This window comes from Rhinatrema bivittatum, chromosome 4 (genome assembly GCF_901001135.1).
Source record: "Rhinatrema bivittatum chromosome 4, aRhiBiv1.1, whole genome shotgun sequence".
NCBI lineage: Eukaryota > Metazoa > Chordata > Amphibia > Gymnophiona > Rhinatrematidae > Rhinatrema > Rhinatrema bivittatum.
In genome coordinates, this window is record NC_042618.1 from 109,466,517 (window position 1) to 109,489,431 (window position 22,915).

General features: G+C 43.6%; 1 protein-coding gene across 1 annotated transcript in view; it reads left to right on the forward strand.

Annotated features, from left to right (window-relative positions):
- Nucleotides 1–22,915, forward strand: part of TYRO3 (TYRO3 protein tyrosine kinase) — a 116,896-nt gene that overhangs the window by 21,033 nt on the left and 72,948 nt on the right. Inside the window, exons 2-4 of the mRNA XM_029598655.1 lie at nt 9,477–9,675; nt 10,742–10,842; nt 11,288–11,461. Coding sequence (XP_029454515.1) covers nt 9,477–9,675; nt 10,742–10,842; nt 11,288–11,461 — 474 coding nt within the window. The remainder of the gene's footprint in view (nt 1–9,476; nt 9,676–10,741; nt 10,843–11,287; nt 11,462–22,915) is intronic.

A 22,915-nucleotide genomic window follows, 5' to 3' on the forward strand; every position in this document is an offset into this window, starting at 1 on the left:
GAGATATCCTCGGTGCGAAAGGACAATGCATCACCTGGAGAGCAGGTCCTTGCTACAGGATCCTTTCCTTCTGCACCTGGTTAGTGCTCTCCATCATGAGACCTTCTTCCTCCAAGGCAGCACCAGGGCTACCAGTCTGAAGTTGGGACTTGACTACTATGTCCCTGAAGGTCTCATCTATATACCTCTCTGTCTGCCTCAGCTCCTCCAGGTCTGCCACTCTAGCCTCCAGAGATCGGACTCGTTCTCTGAGAGCCAGGAGCTCTTTGCATCACATGCACATGTATAACTTCTCACCGGTGGGTAAAAAATCATACATGTGACACTCTATTGAAAAGACTGGGAAGCCCCCCTCTTGCTGCTGGACTGCTGCCTTCATCTCAATTTTGATCAGTTCCTAGTTAAGTTTTAGGTTGCTATGGGAGTAGGAATGTGTCTAACGTCCTTTAAATGTATTGGTGAATTCACTATGTGTCTGGTAGTGGCCTACCGGGGTCTGATCGAATTCTCAATAAAGTTTTTGTTGATGGGTTGTTTTTTTCCCCAAAGTTTTTCTTTTGCTGTTGGTCTTGCTTAGATTGTAAGCTCTACTATGCGGGGGGCTATCTCTTATCTCTTATCTCTTTTTGTACAGTGCTGCATACATCAAGTAGGAATATAGAAATGATAATTAATAGTAGCAGTATACTTCATGCATATTCATTGTAGCTGTACTAAAACTAGGCCTGTTTGTGATACTCCAGGAATAGGATTGCCTAGTCCTGATTTACTACAATTATTTGGGTCTAGTTCTGTGGAATTCCACTATGCTACATATTCAGAACAAACTTATTTTTCTGGCCCGGTCTTACCTGTATCCAGGATTTAAAATTTGTTAGTTGCAGTATTGTATTTTTAGGAGTGAATAGGAGCCTCCCTATTTCTTTTGGGTTCAGAATAGTTAGTGACACATTAGGATTACTGATTTTGTGTTTAAATTTAATTATAGGAATATTAAGATGATTTTAGGATGAGTATAGGAGTTGAGGGAGTGTCCTTTTTGTCTATAATAATGAGGACACTTTTATTGTAAACTGTTCTGATATGGTAGGGGAAAAGCGGTTTTATTCAGTTTTGGTAAATGAGACACCACCAGAATAAGAACTGTTTTTTGTAAGATTTTGTAAGGGGGAAACATTCTGCTGTGAGCTTGTTGTTGGTGGAGTTTATGCACTACTAGTTCTGTAAACACATCCTGTATTCCAGATTTTGTAATGGGATTCTAACCCATCCTGTATAGACTCCAGACGCCCCTCCTATATAGGAGAACTGGTTGAACAATGCATTGAATTTTACACAAAAGGTCTTTGGGACGTTTTCTTGTAATGTCATTTTTTTAATAGCCAGTTTAAGGTTTTGTTTAGCTCTGGTAGCACAAAGCTTAAAAACAAAAGACAGAACAGGCGCTCTGCTCCAGCCATAGACAGCCTTTTTTTTTTTTTAAATCAGTGCAGGTCCACTAGAAGAATCATTCAGGGGTGAGTGCCTGTGTTTCTCATGCTCTCTGCTGTGGTAACCGGTTAGCATGTCGTCATCTGCAGAGCACGGGAAAAACCTATGCTCTGCAGCAAGTGTGGAGCTAAGAAGCTGCACTCTGCATCTATGGAAAAACATTGCAGAGGGTTGTACTGAGCAGCCAACGGGTTAGCAGGGTAGTGAGTCTAGCGTTTCTGGGGGTCTTTTACCAGTGGGCTCGGTGGTAAATTTCTCTCTCCACTGTAGAAGTGGTCACCATGGGTACCCCGGCAGCCATCTTGGAACCACAGGTGTGTGTGAAGAGGGAGTTGAGACCTTCTTCTCTCACTCCCAAGGAGCCCATTTCTAGTGCAGCACTGGATAGTAAAGGAACAGGATTGGTTCCTTTCTCCTTGAATTCCTCTTCTATGGCCTGAGCATCATTATCTAAGGCATTTTTAAAATGCCTTCAGCCGGCCTTTTCAATGGGTCAGAGTTCGGTCCCAAGTCAGTTCTAGATTTTTCTTCTGCTCTTGTGGAAACATCTGTCTCTAAAAGGTCCAGAAAAGAGGAGCATAAGGCTAAGGAGGAAGTTTTCTCAGATTTGGAGGGCTCTTTAGAAACATTTTTAAAGCTCGAGGAGATAGAGGGAGAAGACCCCCCGCCCCCCAGGGAGGACTGTTTCTCCATGGACTGTCTTTTTTCATAGGGGCGAGCTTTCGTCTTTAATCACACAGTCCTTAAGGACTCTGAAAATTGCAGAAGAGGAGGAGGCGGCTGCTTCAGCTAAGAATGCAATTATGGCCAGTAACAGAAAGCCCTCTGTCTCTTCCATTGCATCAGGTGGTTCAGGATTTGACTGATTTGTAATGTATTTCTCATAAGGCAAATTTTAAAGGATAATACTCTTTATCTGAGCTGCGTTCTTTTGGCGCCTCAGCATAACGGAAAGTTTAGGTTCCTGAAAGTGGATGCCTTGGTGCGCTCTGCATCCAAGCAGACCACTATTCCTGTAGAAAGTGGTGCCGCCTTGAAGGATGAACAGGGCAGAATGATAGAATCTGTTTTGAAGCAGTCCTTTATGGCAGTGAGTGTGGCTCTGCAGAGAGCACCCTATAGCTTTTTATTGTGGCAAGGTCTGATTTTTCTCTTGTTTCCGCATGTACAATAGGACGTTCTGCAATCTATGGAAGATGTTCTGGAGAATGCCTCTAATTTTGGAACCGGGGTAGCTTATTTGGCTGATGCCTCCCTTGATTTTGTACCTACATCTGCGAGGAGCATGGCATCCATTGTGGCAGCCAGGAGATTCCTTTAGGTTATGGAATTGGTTGACTGGTTTTTGAAAACAGAATCCATCTGACAAAACCTCTCTAAGGGTACACTTTTGTTTGAGGATCTTGAGAAGATGGCAGATGTATGGCGGGGGAGTCTCGTATCCTGTGGTTGCTAAAGGACCGCCCTACAGTTATGACTTGTGTCGCCCAAAGGTTCCATAATATAAGGGCAGGCTTACAGCTCTCTCAGTACACTAACCTTTGGTAGGTTTCAACTATCCAGGAGAGGTGGAAAAGAAGGAACCTCCAGGACAGCTTTCTACCTCTCCTAGTTCCCAATAAATGCTGGGGGACCCAAATTCTGATTTCAGTGATAGGCAGTTACCCATCCAAGTTGTATTGGCATTGGGTCCAGTGGGTCTTGGTTAGAATCCAAAGAGGTTATACCTTGGAGTTCTCCAGTCCTGTTTCCGATGCTTTCATGGTTTCTCCTTGCCATACATGCACCACATTAAGAGATGCACTTTCAAGTCAGGATGTGTTGGGCAGAGGGCTAAGAGAGAGAAATGTGAAGGCTCTTTGTTTTCTATACTATTTCAATGAAAATACTGGATTGCACTGAAACATAGAATGATAATTTTGCAGAAAATATTATTTTGACAAATATACTGAATTTTGCAGAATTTAGAAAATGTGTGTGCAGAATCTTTTAATTTTTGGTACAGAATTGCCCCAGGAGTAAAATTTCTTCTTTGGCTTGCCCTTCCCACCCCAAATACGTCTGTCTGAAGACACCACTGAGTGGCAGCCCTCTCAAAACCTACAGCCATGCCTAACTCTGGCAGCCCTGAAGTTTTCTTGTTGACCCTTAACTCGGTGGCAGGTCCTTATGGGTCCGGTGCAACTTTTTTATTTATTTATTTGTATTAATGTTCCTACTGCCTGGTTCACTTTATATCCCACAGTTAACGCCAGTCCATTGGGCACACGTTGAGTCATCTCTCTCCCTCTCTATCTTTGGCACCTGCTCGAAGGCACACACTCTGAATCCCTTGTTAGCCAGCAGGGGTCCAACACCGTAGTGGCAGTTATCCCATTGCCCTCCTCGGACTTGAGCTGCCACCTTTTTGTTGCGCTCAATAGTAATATTTAATCGTAGCATCTTGCCATGTGTCATGCTTCTTGTATTTAATGCAGGACTACAAATCCTCAGAATGCTTGGAGTTGGGAGTTGACAAATCAGGACTGTCTTCAATCATGCCTGATAGTTTTCCATTAATTGTGAGGTATGCACTGGAAACGCGCGCACACACCACCTACCCCGCAGTCCTTTCAGGTCCTATTGTGTGGACGGGGCAGCTGACGAACGATACTAATGCATATCTATATAACCAAGGCGGGAACTCGGACTGACTGGCACAAATCAGGATGCTCGATTTAGTAAGACACTGGATAGAAGTGAATCAAATGGGGAAATAGAGGTTGAAGGACATGTTGATTTGAGTTCTTGGAGGCAAGTTAAGGCATTTTAAAACGAAAATGTTTTGTATTGACACTGCTTTCACTTTCTGCAAATCTTCCCCACCCCACCCCCAGGGGCAGATTGGCCTATCGGGGGATCGGGCTTCCCCCAGTGGGCCGGTCTAGTTGGTCACGTGGTCTCGACCGCATGGCTCTTTCTCAGCCTCAGCACCTCCCAGCCAGCCCCCGCGGGAGACCAAGCCGGCGGGGGCCGAAGAAATGAAGATGGGAGCCTCCCAGCCAGCCCCTGCCGGAGACTAAGCCAGCGGGGGCCGAATAAATTAAAATCGAGGCCAGCGGTGGAGGAGGCCGAAGAAAAGAAGATGGGCGCTTCCCAGCCAGCCAAAGAAATTAAAATCAAGGCCGGCGGGGGCTGAAGAAGTGAACACAGGTGCTGCTAACCGCCGCCGGAGACCAGCTGTTCAGCTGGGGGCCTTAGATCGGAAGGGTGCTTCTGTGTGTATGTGAGAAAGGAACGGTGTGTGTGTGTGTAAATGTGAGACAGGAACCTGCCAGTTTAAAAAAAAATGAAATGTGATAATACATATACCTCAACTTTTGTGCTGGTAGCGCAACTTTTGAAAAGTTGGATGAAAGATGAAATTACTGAATTTTAAGCATCCCTCTTCTGGATAATAAAATCTAGCAAAGTGGGTAGAGATAAATACTAAAGCAAAAAAAATTAAACTATTTTAAAATGTTCATCTCAGCAAAATCACAAATTTAAGATACTGTTGCCACGTGGAGTTTGGGTTTTTTTTTTTAGTTTTAATAATTTTAATTTAAGCATGAAGACTAGAATAGTTCCAATCTGAAACGGTTTTGCTATTTTTTTTTTTTTTTAAGCCTTTAGAAAATGTATATTTTTAAATGACTAAGACTGGAATCTTCCCATTTAAAAGGGAAGTTGACTAAGGATGTCTTTCGGTTCCATATCTCCCACATGAATAATCATATGACTGATAGTTTGAAGAAAGACACTTGCTTTATTGCCTGAAAGTGTAAAACAAGAGAAGCTGTACGGTGTGGGTGGCTGTTCCTTGGGAGGTCAGAACCTGAAGGAAGGGTGTCATTTTGCCTTCTGATAGGAATGTGGTTTTCTTATTTAATGGTTGGGATCATCATTTTCACTTTTAGTAAAAGTGAAAAATGCTGCAAGTCTGAAAGCAAGGTGCTTCTGTGAGAGTGTAATGTGTATGTGAGAGAGGGTGCTTCTGTATGTGTGTGGTGTATATGTGAGTCAGGGAGGGTGCTTATGTGTGTGTGCACAAGAGAGGTGGAGCATGTTTTTGGCTGGCTTGTGGCTGTGAGAGAGGGCATGTGTATGATTGAGCCTGTTTGTAAGTGAGATAGAACATGTGTGTGATTGAGAGCTTGTGTGTAAGTGAAATAGAGAGAGCATGTGTGTGATTGAAATCCTATGTGTAAGAGGGAACGAGAGCATTGTGTGATTGAGAGAGACTGGCCAGAGGTGACGTGTGTATGTGTGAGACTGATCAGGGAGATGACTGGTGTGTGTGTGTGAGAGAGACTGGTTGGGGAGATGATTGGTGTGTGAGAGACAGAAACTGGTCTTGAGGGTATGACTGGTGTGTGTGTGAGAGAGAGAAGAGATTGGTTGTGGTCCCTAAGGAAGAGGACCATGAGGACAGCTTCAGCAGCTACTGCTGCTTCTGGTGTGGCCAGCAAGGGAAAGGAGTAGGAGAACTGCTGGAGAGGGTAAGTAAAGGTGGCTTTTTAAGTTCATTTTTCTTGATTGACTACCATTTTAATTATTGGGTAGTATGTGATGTCTGCTGTTTGAAATATTTTATTGGGGTTTGGTAAAGGTTTCAAAATTTGCTTGAGTCTTTAATCATTGGATATTCTATTCATCAGCTGTTTTGAAATTATTTTATTAGTGTGACTTTATAATTATGATTCATGATTTATATATCTTGATTTTGTTTCATGAGGAATGGTGTCATTTTTGTTTTTCCATTGTTGCACTGTATAGAGTCTGGCGTGATACGTTTTACAGTTTAGTTTTTGTCTGCACATTTCTATTTATACTTTATGCGGCTTTATTCTGTTTTTAGTGAGAGTTTGTGTTCTGAATGCAAAGATTGAGATGAAGCATTCTTTTAGCATATGTTTTCTCTGTAGGGATCTGTAGTAGCTTGGCCTGTTCTGTTTTCCTGATAGGAGGTGTATTGATATTTTAGATTCTGGTGTAATATTTGTGGTATTCTTTTTCATAGGTGAGGTTGTTATTCTTTGAGTTTTGGCAAATAGTACTGTGTTGATATGGGAGGACCATGCCTAAATATAGGGGTGTGTACATATATATGTAAATTATATTGTATATGTAATTGGGTACCCATGGGCCAGTATGGAGAAAAATCCCTCGGGCCACTATTTTCCCTCAATCCGCCCCTGCCCACCCCCAACCATCCTCAATTTACATCTCTTAATTATCCCAGGAGGTGCAGCTGGGATGGGCGGCTACTGGTCTGGATGAAAGGAAGTACTTTCATGTGTTGCTGGTTTGTGGTGGTGGGGGAAGCAGGCTGAAGACCTGTTTTGAGCACCACTGCCCTGCTAGGTTGCACTTTGTTCTAATGGGACTTCGAGAGCTGAGCATTTGCCCGCCTTGGTGAGAGTGAGGGGTCTGCAGGGAGTTCTGTTCTAGGCAGACAGTGAAGTCCAGAGGAATTTGTTGAGGAAAGGATTTCTGCTATTGAGAGGCTATGGAGAAAGTCACTGGTGAGAGTGGCAAGTTTTGCAGTAGTAGGGTATAAGAGTTTTCTCTTTTATGAGTGGTATCTTCAAACATTGTGGGATGACATTATTGGAGATGAGCTAGTATCTTGGTTAAATGTGCGGTTAGATAACTATGACCTTGACACAAGCTGTGGTTAGAAGTCAGCTATATGTCATGGAAATGTGCTCACAGCAGCGCTGCCTCACTGCAGTCAGCATTTTTCCTCTGCCAGGATTAGGCCTTTGTCAGAATCCTTGTGGGACAAAGTCCTGTTAACACAAACTGGTGCATGGCTAGGCAGGATGAGTTTTGGCTACGTCTGTTTCTACAAAGTGAAATTGAAATATGCATGCTAAAAGGCAGTTCAGGTTAGAAGTATCCATAACGTGAAGTTGCTGTGCTCTGTATCCCAACATGTGAAATATACTACAAGGACAGTATGGGGCTGTTAAAGGGCAAGCTGAAGCACTCCTGGTTTACCACTGTTGTACTGATAGGCTTGTACTTCCAAGCTCTCTAAAGAAAGCAGGATTGCACATCCATTCGTAGAGATGTGGGGTAAAACCTGGATTGGCTCAGCCTGTCCCTTCTGACCTGGAGCTTGTTGACAAATTTAAGAGCCAGAGGCCTAGGACATGCCACCAGGTTCAAGTACTGATCCATAGAAAGCTTTTCATATACCAGCAAGACACTTCCCGGTTACAGAGGCAATCTTCCTGTCAGGAAAGCTGATTTATAGCCTTCAGATCTTGGAGTCTTCATTGAAGGGCTGCAGTTGGTTCGGGTTTTCAGGATTGCCAACTTCTGCAAAGTAGCTAGCAGAAAGTGAGGCCCAGCTATCCCCAGAAAGTGAAGCCCAGCTATCCCCAGAAGGATTTGCACTGCTATATCCCTCAATGCCCCATCACTGCCGTGTTTCTAGACTGAATATATATTTTATAGTAAAACCAACAGGTGACCAGGAAGAACATAGATTCTGCTTCAGTTGTGGTTTTGTAGTGTAGTAAAGGCCTTAAAATCTAGATTACAAAGACATTTTTAAATAAAAGTAGTCTTCTCTTGGGAGATCATGGGGGGGGGGGGGTTGCTTTTATACTGGATGGAAAGTAACATGTCTTGCATTTATACATTGCAGAGTCAATTTCAAACAGTTTAGGTGCTTAACTTGACAGTTAAGCTTTCGAAAACTGATTAGGGTTGAGTGCCTAAATTTTATTATCCTAATTAGGTTAGCAATTTATACCTGCTAAGGGGTCAATTTTTAGAAATGCTCAGTGCTTCTATTAGGCCTCTAAATTTAGAAGATTTTCAGCAAAATTTAGGTACCTAAGTTTTCAATTGAAAATATATATTTCCTGAATGTAGGCTTCTATAACTTTGCCCTGCAATTCCTTTCCTAGATTTAGAAGCCTAAATTAAGAGGCCTAGGGCTGAAAATCTGTGCTAGGTTCCTAGCTACACTCCCACAGTCTCGCACTTTTTAAGCACCCACATTTTTTGGTGCCTAGTGAAATACTCTGTGTAAAGACTCCCATTCCCTTCAAAAAAAACCCAAAAAACAAAACCAAAAAACAGCAACCTGTTATAATTCTAAGGGAGATGAGATCCCATGATAAGGAACTATTTGAAAACTCCTGTTGCTGAGCATTTTGACTGTTCAGTTGTTACTCTAAGCTTAAATTAGTAATACCTGAACAGTTTTCTTTTGTGGTGGTTTGTTTTTTTTTTTACCTTGTAAATGGATGCCAAGAGCATCTTTTTTTTTTTTTTGGTTCAGGCATGGCAAATCAAGATCATCGTAAAAACTGGACTGGCTCAAATTGGCTATGGAGTAGGCACTTTGTATTCCTTGCCCAGGATACAGTAAAGCTCTGTCTGATAGAGAGATAAGAGCCTAGTGACGTGTAATTGTCTAACTTCTGAAAGGCACTGAGGCCCTGCGCCTTCTGTTTCCTCTGTAGGTTTGTTCTTTAATCACGGTGGGCGAACCTTTGGAATATGCCTTGTGCTTGCAGTCTCTTTTTCAGCTAGTCTCATTTTTACATTCACTGTGGAATTACATTTGGTTGCGTTTATTTCCCTACCGGAATGTACTCTTCTCCAGCTGTTCCTATAAACCAGTGAACTTTTTGTAATATTTGATCTCTGATGTTCTGGGGGCCTGGAGGTGGGGAAGGGGAGATGAATTCTTTTTGTGCCTCTCAGTGCATGACCTAACAAAAGCTTGCATGGCCAGAAACCTGGTGTGCACAGTGCAAAGAGATGTGGGAGCCTGGCAGGCACTGGTTGAACGTCTGATTATTTACCCAGCTTTTTGTTATGTTGGTTTGCAATTGGCAAATAGGCAGCCTTTCTGTGACGGGCACAGCTGGGTATAATTTGATTTGTTGTGAGGCCGCAAGGCCTGCTTAACTCTGAGGTCTTCCCTCTGTTGTGTATAGGAGAGAGACACTCGTCCTTGCAGTTCATAGGAGCCCCTGTAAATGTGACTGTGTCGCAAGGGCACGGGGTGAAGCTGAACTGCAGCCTGGAAGGCATGAAGGATCCCGAGATCCAGTGGCTGAAGGATGGGATGCCAGTCATGAGTGCGGACCAGATGTACATTCCCGTGGATGATGACCACTGGATCAGCTTCCTCAGGTACCTCCAGCTTGGCTACGTGTGCTGCACGTACATGCACATACCTGTATGTCCGCACGCAGAATATGCGTATCTGTGTGGTGCATTAAGCAGGTGTTTCGTGCTTTTTATAGTTTTTTAATTTTTTTTAAACACATTTTTTTAATGTTTTTAAGTCGGGGGTAAAATTGAGGCACAAGATGAGATTTCTTGTCCAACAAAACCCCGAGCTTTAAAATTAGACCTCGCTGCTTCCTTTACAGCATGAAGCAGTTTGTGCTCTCTACCAGCTTCCTTTCTTGTCATTCAGTAAGCATTGTTCCAACCCTTGGGCTTTTTCCTTGTGATTGTTGATGTCGCACTGTGCTGGGAACTTGTCCCTAGTGGGATTTGTGAGAGCTTCTCACCGCTAGATGTGGTGCAGTCACTGGGGAAGATGGGAGGAAGGTGCATCACTGCCGCGGGGGAGAGAGAGAGAGCTGGGGGAAAAGTGCCGGGGAGAAGTAGGTACCGAGGTTGTGGTTCACTGAAGGGGGAAGGGGGACAAAGTCTTCCTGCTGAACCAGTGTCCTAGCATGGTATAATGGGGGGACACTTTCTGTAGAACGATCGCCTTATCTGTATTGTGGGCATAAAAATCCCAGTTTAGCCTTCATGGCTACTAACTTCCAATACATGCTGTATGATTCATGCTGCTGAATTCTTCCCATTAAATAGAATTTAGAACATATAATCAGAAAATAGGGCACAGCTTAATGCATGTGTGTTATGTATGACTTGAACAGGGCTTTGGCGCGAGGTGTAACAGTGATGTTTGTTGAGTGCAGCACCATATGGCAGGCAATATTTGAGGCTCTTTGTGCAGAGGGCTCCTAAGCCCCCATTATGTGGTATCAATCTCCCCTGGAGGCCAGACTAAGCCCACGTCCACAATTAACAAACACAGTCTCTTGGCTGAAAAACAAAGCCCTGGTAACTGGCCATCCCTGCATGCAGAGGGTGAAGCTCGAATGGGGCCCATCTGCTAGGCACAGCCCCGTGCCTCCAGAGCCGTGCAATTCTGACCGGTTTTACTGTTTTTCTTTAGCTTAAAAGCGATGGAGCGACCAGATGCTGGGAGGTACTGGTGCGAGGCTGAGATGGAGGGGAAGAGAGCAGTGTCGCGGGAAATATGGATCACTGTGGAAGGTGAGGCGATGCATCCACTGCTCTCCTAGAGTTTTCCTCTGGGACCGGCGGCAGGCTTGGCCTGGCAGCTCCTTGTACCCTCTTTGACGGTGCACGAACCCTGCTGCCTGAATGGGAGCGGCTTTTTTGACAGGCTACAGCGGCAGGATGGGGAGCACTTTGAAGCAGGATTCCTAAATTATGTAAAAATTTATTTTTAACTTGTAAGTTATTTTTTTGCATGGATGGGCCCTGGGGGAAGCATTTTCAGATGGTGTATTTTTAAGTGCCAATGTAAGCTAAAAAGGGAACGGTAGAAATGTAACTAGATATGTGCTGGATATATTTTTTTTGTTTTTGCTTGAGTGCAGTGTGTAGGACAGTGTGAATGTGTAAGAGAAATTATATTACAGAATCTTGTGTCAAAGATGGGCAAACCACTTTTTTTTTTTTTCTCGGCTTTCAGGTGTACCCTACTTCACAATCGAGCCCCAAGACCTGGCTGTGCTCCCTGGCTCCCGATTTAACCTGTCCTGTGCTGCAGTAGGCCCACCAGAGCCGGTGAAGATTATCTGGTGGATGGGAGACTCCCAGATGAAGGGGGCAGCAGAGGACTCTCCATCCACCCTCATTCTGCCAGGTAAAATAGGCTTTCACATGCCAGGGGAAGATCCACATCTGAAATCACTCAGTGTCTTTGTGGACATGGGGAAACTGAGATCTGGGCTCTTCGAGTGTGGCGTGTCTGTGATTTCCAGCTCATATCGTGCCTGCATATGTGTACTGATGCAGCTTGGTGAGAATGCAGATTGCTCAGAACCAGGTTGTCTTTCTTTAGTGAATTGCATCTGATGAATTGGCTGACATTAGACATTGATTAACTTACTGTGCACCCACTGGGAAAGTTACACATCTTCAGCTTTCTGCTCCAGTTTTACTGTTCATTAATAGATTTTGAAAGTGAATGGATACACTCACATGCCATCCAGGACAATGACTGCCCTATCTCTGCTTCCCCCTATGAAGTATAATATAGATGTGCGCTTTTCGTCCTCGTGTTGCTGTCATTGCTGTCTTGTTAAAATCTCTTGTGACATCTCCTCTGTGTGTCCTATCAACCATGCTGTTATAGTCTTCCCTTCTTGAGATTTTATTTCCTCCTTTCTGATCCCTCTGTGCAGATTTCTCCTTGGCTGATCTGGGATGCTGCTGCTTCCCGGATGCTCAGGTACCTTACTATGATCATGTCTCTCTCCTTATCCTGCTCACCTATCCATTCAATGATATTTAATTCAAGATTTTGTACAAATTTTTATTTTCTGCACGATTCACCATCTCTCCTGTGGATCTCTGGCTTCTCTAATCCCTCCTTCTGTGCCCTTGTCCGTGCTCCGCTCTTAATTTGTATTTCAGCCTCATGATTTCACAGTCTCTCTACACCTTGAGCTTCATTGAAAGATGACATCAAGTAGTGTGTTCAGTCAATCAAATTGTTTAAAACGCTTCCCCATCTCACTGTAGCCCTAGAGTTCTGAGACAGCTGTCAATGTGCACGGTGGCAGAGCACTTGGTCCAGTCAGTGGCAAGCAATGAGGCATTGGTGATAGTTGCATAGGAGCGTTAGCTAGGCCTGATTAAATCTGCTGTCTGAGTTGCTCACCTTGCTTTGTTTTTCCCATGGTGCTTTTACCCAGACTTGCAGAAGATGGCAACTTTATCATGCAAGAAGAGGGTTAGAAGTCTCTCTCCATCTTTTGTCTTCTCAAATATTTGTCTCCTTTTCCTCTTCTCTCCCCTCATACACAAATAAGTGTGCGGTGGAGGTCACAAGAGCTGCTTGGACGTCTTTTTGAACAGAGACTTTGATCAGACCTGTGGGATGATTGCATAACTCCATGGATGCCCTCTGAAATGGAAGGTTTTGCTCTGTCATTTTACTTCCAGATCTAACCTGATTTCTTTCGGTATAGAGTTTGGATATATTTGGCGAGCGGCTGTCTAAATCTCATGTTTCCGAAAGGGTGGTTTCATTCCCTGTGAGTTTCCAGGGTCTGCGCTGGAGATGTGCCGTAGACTCCACTACATTGGAAGATGGCTTCTCAAGTGCTTGAGAATGCTGGAGACTTGATGTCATGCAGTTCTTGTTTTTATGTTCTCTTGCAGTCGATGGAAATATCATTTAGAACAGTTTGATATTATTTATGTAGGAAATGTTCTCAAAAGGAATTGTTCCAGAAAAGAACTGCATAATTAACTAAGGGGAGAGATTTCTAGGGTTTTCTCCAACATTGCTTGTTGGATCAGGAAAGAGATTTTTTTTCCATGTAAGATCCTCATGTGCTTTGGTAATCAATTTTTTTTTCCTCTTCTGGAACATTAATTATAAAAGACATGGAAATGGGGTAATTAGGCATCCCTGTGGCTCCCTTCTGACTTGACTAAGCTGTTCTCGGTAGCCCAGGACACATCCATTTTTAAATGGCTCAAATGTTTTATTTAAAATTTTAAGGACATTTTATGCATGTCTAGGACCGAGACATTCTGGATGAGCAGATGGGAGGGGAGGCTGACGCAGCCTCAGTATATTCAGGATTCTGGACAGCTGGAGCGGGACAAAGGAACTTTTTTTATTTACCGTATTTATTTTTTCCTGAAAATGACTCACTCGTTTGAATCCAGACTCTGCTACAACCTCCTGACTTAAAGATTTCTTGGGCTTCTTGTTTTTGAATTATTCAGTTCCCCACATTAAAATTAGTTATCTTTTTATCATCCTCTTCAGTAGTAGAAATCACAGGTGGAAATGTTTTTAAATATGAAAAATTAGACTAAAAAAATCAGTGATTAAATCGTTGATCAGAAACAGAAATGTGTCTGTTGTGTAAGGTGGGGACAGTTAGGGGTTTTTCTTCCAGGGAGGAGCAGCCTTCATCTTCTATGCTGGGATTGGAGGTATGAGCTACAGGGTACAGGGGATTGAAGCCACCCCAGGTTTGATGATGTATAGCAGGGTTTGCAACTCTTTGTGGGGTCTGCAAACCAGTCTGGTTTGGGTTTTTTTTTTTTTTTTAGGGCAACCATATATATAGAAACATAGAAATGACGGCAGAAGAAGACCAAACGGCCCATCCAGTCTGCCCAGCAAGCTTCACACTTTTTTTTTTCATACTTATCTGTTTCTCTTGGCTCTTAGTAACCTTTTGGTTCTATTACCCCTCCACCCCCACCATTAATGCAGAGAGCAGTGCTGGAGCTGCATCTAAGTGAAATATCTAGCTCAATTAGCTAGGGGCAGCAACCGCCGCAACAAGCAAGCCACACCCATGCTCATTTGTTTACCCAGATTATGTAATTCAGTCCTTGTTGGTTGTCTGTATATAGATCCACTTTTCCTCATTCCCCCCGCTGTTGAAGCAGAGAGCTATGCTGGATATGCTTGAAGACTTCCTCCCCTGCCGTTGAAGCAGAGAGCTATGCTGGATATGCTTGAAGACTTCCTCCCCTGCCGTTGAAGCAGAGAGCTATGCTGGATATGCTTGAAGTGTCCGACATGCAAATTAATTTCTTAGAGTAATTATCTGAAAATGTCATGAATACTCATTATCCTGAAAACCAGACCCATTTTGTAGTTCATACTGCCTCTTTCATGGCAAGGAGCATTGGATTGTTGGCTTGCCTGGCTGGCAGGGTTTACACAGCGTGTTTTGTAATGTTGTACCCTGGGCTGGGCCTGCTGTGGCATGGCCATGTGACAGAGCACAGGCATGGGTGTGGAATTGTACATCAGTCCTGACAGAGCATGAAATCTGAGACCTTGGCAAAGCGCCAGGTTGACTAGAGAGGGAGGAGGAGAAACTTTGCTGTAGTCAAAGAAAGTAGGGCAAGAGCAAAGGCAAATAAGTGTGAGGCTAAAGAATGACAGTGGAAGTGGAACAGGCATCTCAGTTCAACAAGGGGATTAGCACAGTAAATCCATGATACCTAGGATTTAGATTAAGACATCCAGTGCTCTGTAATTAAGTACTTCTAGTGTGCGCATTTTTTTTTTTTTTTTGTTAAACTAAAAATCTTTTAATCTAGGCTCTAGGGGTTGCCAACTCAGTCCTCAAGAGCCACACAGGCCTGGTTTTCAGGATATCCATAATGAATATGCATGAGAGATTTGCATGCACTGCTTCCATTGTATGCAAATATATCTCATGCATATTCATTATGGATATCTTGAAAATCAGGCCTGTTTATGGCTCTTGAGGAATGGAGCTGGCCATCTTTGTACTAGGATATAATGTTATGTGTTGTGGGAGGGGTAGTTTGGATTAAATTTGAGCTCCTGATGAGCAGTCAGCAGACCTATCAAGTATTAAATAATAAGCAGTACATTGTGACCCAGGCTACTCAAGCCAATGTTGTCTCTCTCATTGCAGCCCTGAATAAGTTTGAGCCTTTGCTTTGACTGTTAAACAATCCCTTCATTCATGCCTTAACTTGGTTGAAGAGGATGATGAGCAATCCTAAATCACACCCTCATTTCTAGCTACGTGCTGGACATTTGCTGACGGATGCTACAGATGTTGTCCATGAAGCAAGGAACATGGACAAGGAGCTTCTTGTGCACTGGTGGGCCAGGATTTGTAGTGGCCCACCCAGTGGTGATTTAGTCCTCAGCAATCATGGAGAGGGGTCCCCATCCCTCCTAGCTTCAGTTTCCAGGGGTTGAGGTGAGGGAATCCCCTTAGGATCAGCCCTGGGTGCTGTGATTATATTATACCGTGTAATGCTTCTTGCTGCATGGTACACTTAGCAGTGATGGGTGAAGGTCTGTGTTCATACTTGGGCATTGTGCCTGATGACCACAGCCATCTCTCCTAGCATGAAATACAGTAAGTATATAGAGTCAAATTCTAGTAAAGCAGGCCTGGGCTATTTGGATATTTTTGGTTGATGCTCTTCATCCTTCATAGTTGAACCACCTAAGTCCAGCAGAGGCAGTGTTATTCTCCTGCTCTTTGCCCAAGTGCATTGGCTCTTGAGACCACTTTGAACCATGCAGGCCATAGTGAAACATGATTGTTGCTAAGCATGGACTCGACCCACATTTTCAGATGAGGAGCTAAATATAAATGTGAAATTCCAGAAATTTATATACAAAATTGGAGTTGGATGTAGCACAAGCTTCCTCTGCATGGGCTGAAGCAAGTTTTTAATATTCCTTGCTATTTGCCTGTACCTAGGATTTTGTTTCATAACAGTACAATTCTAACTCCAGGGAGCTGCTGCTACAGAAGATAACTTGGCATCATGCCTGCAAGACGTAGGTATAATTCCCTGGGGTTCTGTTTGCTAGTACATGTTTTAAGGTTATTAAATGCTTTATTTTCCCCAGATCTCATTGTAAGTTTATCCCTGCCATTCTTCATTTAACTTTTGCCTCTGACAGTTTCCAGCTTTTCTGAATGTCAGTGCTGGCGGAGCATGTGCTGTGTAAGCCTCCCCCACACTGCTCTAGTTATCATACCCACATCTCCTGGCTTGCAGTGTGCCTTGCAATTGCAAGCCCAAGCTCTTACATTGCTCTAGTGATCATGCCCTCCTTTTCTGGCCTGCAGCCTGCTCCGTGTTTAGGCCAACCTGGCCAGTTTGGTAGAGAGGTCATTGACCAGCAGGCAGGGCTGGCTTAAAGATTATGGATCTCACGGGCAGAGGACTGGGAGTGATGGGTTTCACCCTGGAAATCGGAGAACAGCAAGGGAAGTCCCAGTTTTTGAGTGTTTTCAGAATTTGTCACCGTAGACACACACATTATGTTGCCTGAGCTTAAAGCTGACCCTGCAAGCAGGACCTTTGTCAGAATTCTGCTAACCATTCGCCTTTACGCTCCCCCCATCCTTCTGACTCCTCCTCCTTCATGCTGCTGCCACTCAATTCCCACCAACTTGAGATCTTTCCATATGGAGCCCGGGGCCAGTCCTGGGCCCAACTGTAGCAGCAGCAACAGTGACCAAGGTGCACTTTCCCCCATGATGGCCCCACCCTATTCTGGCTTCTGTACAGGAGGCAGGGTCTGGGATGAGAGCATACACTCTCAGTCCCTGGCCCAGGCTACTTCCCACCCTGTCAGTTTGGGCCTAGGACTAGCCCCTGCTGCATAAGAGTGTTGTGGAGTACAGAAGATCTGTGGGTAGGAGGTCCACCCTTTATTAAAAAAAAAAAATGTCAAGGCTGATAGCCCTAATCGTAGGCCTGAGCCCTTACGCTGTCCTAGCAATCGTAGCCACCTCTCCTGACATGCGGCATGTACCTCAGTTACAGATCTGAGCCCTTGTAAAAGTTAGCAATAAATGCATCTTATTAGTTGGCTTGCTCCAGCAGTACATCTCCGTCCTGAGTTGCAGAACCATGTGGCGATTCAGTCCTGAACCTTTAGAATCAGACGTACTAAGGTGGGTACAAGGAGGGTGGTCTGCCCTGGCTGGAAACAGGGGGAGGAGTACCATTGCCGCCAGCAGGAAGGTCCTATGGCAGCGCGGAACCGTGGCGTTGTGGAGGAAACCCTGCCAGCAAAAGCAAGGACCTGCAGTGGCAGAGGCTAGCGGAGCCACCGGCATTTCCTGGAGCTGGCGCAGCAGCAAAGAACAGGCCCAGTGTTGCTGCCGGCACTCCGCTGGCAGCAGAAGAATAGACCCAGCATTGCTGCAGGCGCTCCCGGAGTCTGCGGCAGAAGAGGCCCTGCAGTGCTGCCGCCGGCTGAAGAAGGGACAGACTGGCCCTATGAGAGTAAGTGCCAGTGGGTGTGAGGGGGCTGTGTGAGAGAGAGAGGGTATATGTGTGTGTGTGTGTGTGTGCCCCCAGTCTACAACAATCTTAGGATGACAGATATGGAGAACAGGAGATTTAAAATCTGTTAGTTTTAATTATTGGGTGTTATTGCAAACCAGCAGACACATCAAATATTTTATAGATGTTTATAACATTTTTAAAAAATTTGTACAGGAGCTTCTAATTGAATATTATTCTATTCATCAGCTGGTCTGAAATGTGTATTTTTAGTATGGTTTTACTATTCTAATTTATATTTCTTGATTGTATTGTTTTGAGGAACTGTAATTTTCTGCTTTTCCATTGTTGCACTGCATACAGAATCTGGCTTGTGGTTTCTAATTCAGTTTTTGTCTGTGTGTTTGAGAGAGAGAGAAATAGAGGAAGCGTGTGTCTCTCGCGCACACACACACATATTCTCCCTCTCTCTCACCAAGCTTGTATGTCTGTATGAGAGAGAAGCAGCATATTGTTTGTGTGTGTATGCGTGCTCCCAGTGTATGACAATCTTAGGATAACATATGAAGAGCGGGAGATTTTTAAAATCCTTATTAGTTTTAATTAGTGGGTGGTGTTTGATGTGTCTGCTGGTTTTGAAATATTTTATCGATGTTTAGGAAATTTTAAAATTTATATATGGGAGGGGGGGGTGCCAAAGAAGTATCCGCCCTAGGTACCAAATACTCTAGTATGCCTCTGTTTAGAATTAAACTGGATCAACAGTGTTTGTGTCATAGCCAGCTTTGTGCTATGAGCAAAATATATACTGTCATTTAAGTTTCATCCTTTTCTCCTTTCAGCATTTATGTAGCCAGTTTTGCCACAAGCACTTAATAAATAAATTGGGATCAACAAAATTGTTTACAGGAATGTATGGAAATCTTTTTTTTTTATTTTTCTGAGCAGGGAGGAAGTAAATGGTAAAAGGTGGCATTTTGTGTTAACAGAACATGGCTCGAGTTGGAAATGTACATGAAAATAGCTAAGAGGTTCTCACCTTTTAGGATCAGATTTAAATTTCAGGTAAAAAAAAAAAAAAAGTCCAAGACTCCTGCTTTACAAGTCCATTTTCTCACATGGTTTTGCAGTTGTGCATCTTTTCCCCCCAAAGATGTAAATTTTCTATAACTTCCAGAAGGGGGGAAAGAATTCCATAGCAAAAATTGTGCAAGTCAAAACTTGTTTAAGAAGCCCTATAAGACTTTAGCCTTTTCAGGCATCTGTTCAGCAGGTCACTAAGGCAACCCAGGCTGTGGCTGCGCTTTTCAAAACTCATCATCCGGCAGCCATCCCTGCCCCTGCCTCCAGAGAGTAGAGCCTTCCTGGACATCTGTACAAGACTCTCCTTGAGAAGCAGAGCTAAAATAATTTTAAATCATTGAATAAAGATATTAGCTGATCCTGGTAGCTCAGTGGCTGGTGCTGTGCGCTGCCATGCGGAAGGTCCCTTGTTTGATCTCCGAATTGGTTTTTCCTCTCCCTGGGTTGGCTGGAGATGTTGTGGAGGGTGGTATTGGTGGTCCCCAGGGTGGGGGGAGGGAGTTGTAGTCCTTGTTTAAGGCTGACATGCAGTGGCCAGAGTCAGGATCCATGATTGCAGGGGGAAGGGAGTCCTAATGGATGGCTCTCAGCCCTGGACTGTTGCTGCCGTTATCATGCTGGGGGGGTGGGGGAAGTTGTGCACTACGCAGAGAACACCTCTGCAGGAGTAGCCCAATACCGCAACATGTTTTCCTTGCAGTGCTGGGCCATTTGTGTAAAATGTGACTTATTAGCAAAAGGGTTTGCAAGAAATCTCCAACTTTTTTTTTTTTTTTTGCAAAAATACTTACGGTAACCACATCTCTCAAATTATGCAGCACATTACATATCGCGGTGCTGTTCATGTGATCACTTCTAGTCTGATCCTTCAGTTGCTAGATTCCAATAAATGTAATTATATAATTAATTGTACACGGCATATTAGTTTATGGTGTCGTGAAAGGGAGTAAACAGCTGAAAAGGATTTGTCAGACAAATAATTGTAGACCAGGCACAAAAACATCTTTCTTTAATTCTACAGGGAAAGTGTTCCCAATGTGGACATCTGATAAATCTTGTGCTGCTCTATGCTCCTACACACGTTGTCTCTTACTAGGAATGTAATCCAATCTTTTTAAGGCCACCAAATTTAAAACCTATTTAGCAGCACTTTTCCATACATATTTCCTTTCCCGGTGCTGGAGCATATTTAAATTCTTGGGCAAAAATATATACCGTATATCCTGTCAAAATTGTGCCATCTAACAGTTTTTGTAGGGCTTTTTCTCATTTGGTTGCCCAAAACTTAAATCTGATCCTCGGGTTCTTGAAAGCAAAGAAAACAAACTGGAAATATGCCAAGGTGCAGAACAAATTGGATTAAGTATTAGTAGCTAATCATTGTGGTGTTCTCCCATTACTTCTGAATTCTTTGTTCTCACCTAAGCACCCATCATCTGCTCTTTTCTGTCCTCTTCTCACCTGATTTGCCTCTGAACGAATTCCTTGTGATATCTGGGTGAGATTCACAAAGTACTGATTGCACAGATGTAGACAAGAGTTGATGAGCTCTGTATTGAAGATCAAGGTCAATATTCAGACATAGCCAGCTAAGTAACCAGGTCACTTATCAACTCATGGCGTTTTCGCATGCGAAAAATGACTTAACGCATGTGGTAAGCACCATAACGCATGGTGCGATGCTAATTTTTAAAAGGGGAGGGATTGGAGAGGAGTCAGGGCAGGATTCCTGCAAAAGTGGGCTGGCTTTGCGAAGCCATAGTGCCATAACTACACCTTTTTCAATTGCATTAAGCTGTGTGATATCACACAATTTGCAATTTATTTTTTTTTCGTAATTTCTGTTTTGGGCATTTTTAGGCTAGGGAAGGGCTTGAGATGTGGGAGGGGAGTGGGGGAAGGGCCTGAGATGTGGGAGGGGAGAGGGAGAGAGAAAGCACCTCTAGGGGTGGTACCATAGTAAGCAGCTATTTATGCTACTATAGGAGGCCCACCTAGTAACTCGAGGTGAGGTTTAGGTAGTGTAGGGGTTAGGGGCCACTTTTACATGCAGAGTGAGACGTACGAACAGAACAGTACACTCTTGTGATGATTTGATGTCCTTCGGAGTGAGGAAATTCACACAACAATGAGATTTGTACAATGTTCTCTCAACCTAGCTTGATATTACCCAGGTAGAGAGTCCATCATGCTAGGTTGTGAGAATATTGTACAAATCTCATCAGGACATCAAATCGTCACAAGAGTGCACTGTTCTGTTCGTATTGCATGTAAAAGTGGCCTTGTAGATACTTTCTCTCTCTCTTCCCCCCAGTGGTGAAATGAGTGCAGGCAGGAAAATGCAATGATGTAGTTATTACCAAAAAGCACTTTTCCTATCGCATGTGATGTTTAGTGCAGTTTGGGGTTACGCCCTCTGCTTGCCCATTGACTATCTGCCTAACTTTGTAACAGGATAAGTCACTTATCCTGCTAAGTGGCGACTGCTGAATGTAGCCAGATATTCAGCAGCTGGCTCTGCAGTAGTGTTTGACTACTTGCTTGCTTTTCTCTGCTTATGTCAAACTGGGTCTCTAAAGTAGCTCTTTAACTCATTTGACTCAGGTGTTGGCTAGTTTGAAATGCTTCCTGCGAATTTGGAGCACTGTACATCTAACGAAGGAACATAAGAGCCTTTTTCCCCATAGCTTGGAGCTTTGAGCATGCCAAAGAGTAATATATTACTTACCAATGATAGCCCCCTTGTCCAGCCACAGCCAGAAGCTCAGCAAGGGGGGGGGGGGGTTTCACCCTGATATTAAAGAAAAGGATGTTGTGCTGCTTTACCCACCACCACCAATATCTCTCTCCACCCCTCACTATGCCTTCTTTTCTCACTGTGCTTGAAGATGAATATATAGTATTGAACTAAAATGCAAGGGTTTCTTTTTGTATGTATACAATCATGTGTCCAATATATGTATGTATATTTGAATTGACCTGGTAGCTAAGCAGTAGTGCTGAGCACGCAAATGTAGAGATGCTTATGTTCAATTCCCAGCGCCAGCTTTAGATGCTACTTCTGTAGAAGTGATGTTTACAGCCCCCAGGGGGGGAGTCCCAGTCATCATTCAAAGGTGACCCTTAGTGGCTGGATTTAGGGCCCATAATCGACCATGGACTGTTTATATGCTGCATAATCCTATGTTTTTAGTGACTTACACAAAAACATACAGAATATCCATAATACAAACAGGCTAACACTTCTATCAGAAGTTTTATGTTTAGGAATGAGTCCTCAATGTCTACCTGCCTTAACAGTTGGTGTAGTTTATCCACCATGGCCACATCTATAACAAAGACATTATGCCTATAGATTGGCCACAAGTACATTTGTTACAATGACGGGACTAAAAGTAAGAAGAGAGAGCATATAAATAGAGAAAAATCCCCATCATTTATGAATGAAAGCTTGGCTGTTTCAACTGGAGACCCGAGAGAGCAGGAGGAAACTGCTTAGAGAAAAAAAAAATACATTTTTGGATCTTCTTTCTTTTGCTATTGTCACTGTTCTCTTGGAACAAGGTTTTGAAAGAAGCTTTGGAGCAAATAGCCCCAGTTTGTATAATAGATAATACAGTTTCTGGAATCCAATGGATTGCATGATCAGAGGCAGCATGGTTTTTACCAGAGGTAAATCTTGTCAGACGAATCTGATCAATTTCTTTGCTTGGGTGACCAGAGAGTTGGATCAAGGGAGAGCGCTAGACATAGTGTACTTGGATTCCAGCAAGGCCTTTGACACTGTTCCGAACAGTAGACTTATAAATAAATTGTGCGCCCTTGGTATGGATCCTAGAGTGACTGACTGGGTTAGATATTGAGGGTGAAGGCGACAAAGGGTAGTGGTAAATGGAGTTTTCTCTGAGGAGGGGGTTGTTACTAGTGGTGTGCCTTAGGCATCAATCCTTGATCCGGTTCTTTTCAATATTTTTGTGAGTGACATAATGGAAAGGTTGTCGGGGGAAAGGTTTGTCGTTTTGCTGATAAAACCAATATCTGTAACAGTGTGGATAGCCAGGAAGGGAGAGAAAAACATGAGGAGGGATCTAGTGAAGCTTGAGGAATATAAGGTCTGGCAGCTAAGATTTAATGCTAAAAAACGTAGAGTAATGCATTTAGGATGCAAAAACCTAAAGGAAAAGTACAGTATTGGAGGTGAAATTCTTCTAAGCACAAAGGAAGAGTGGGTTCTGGG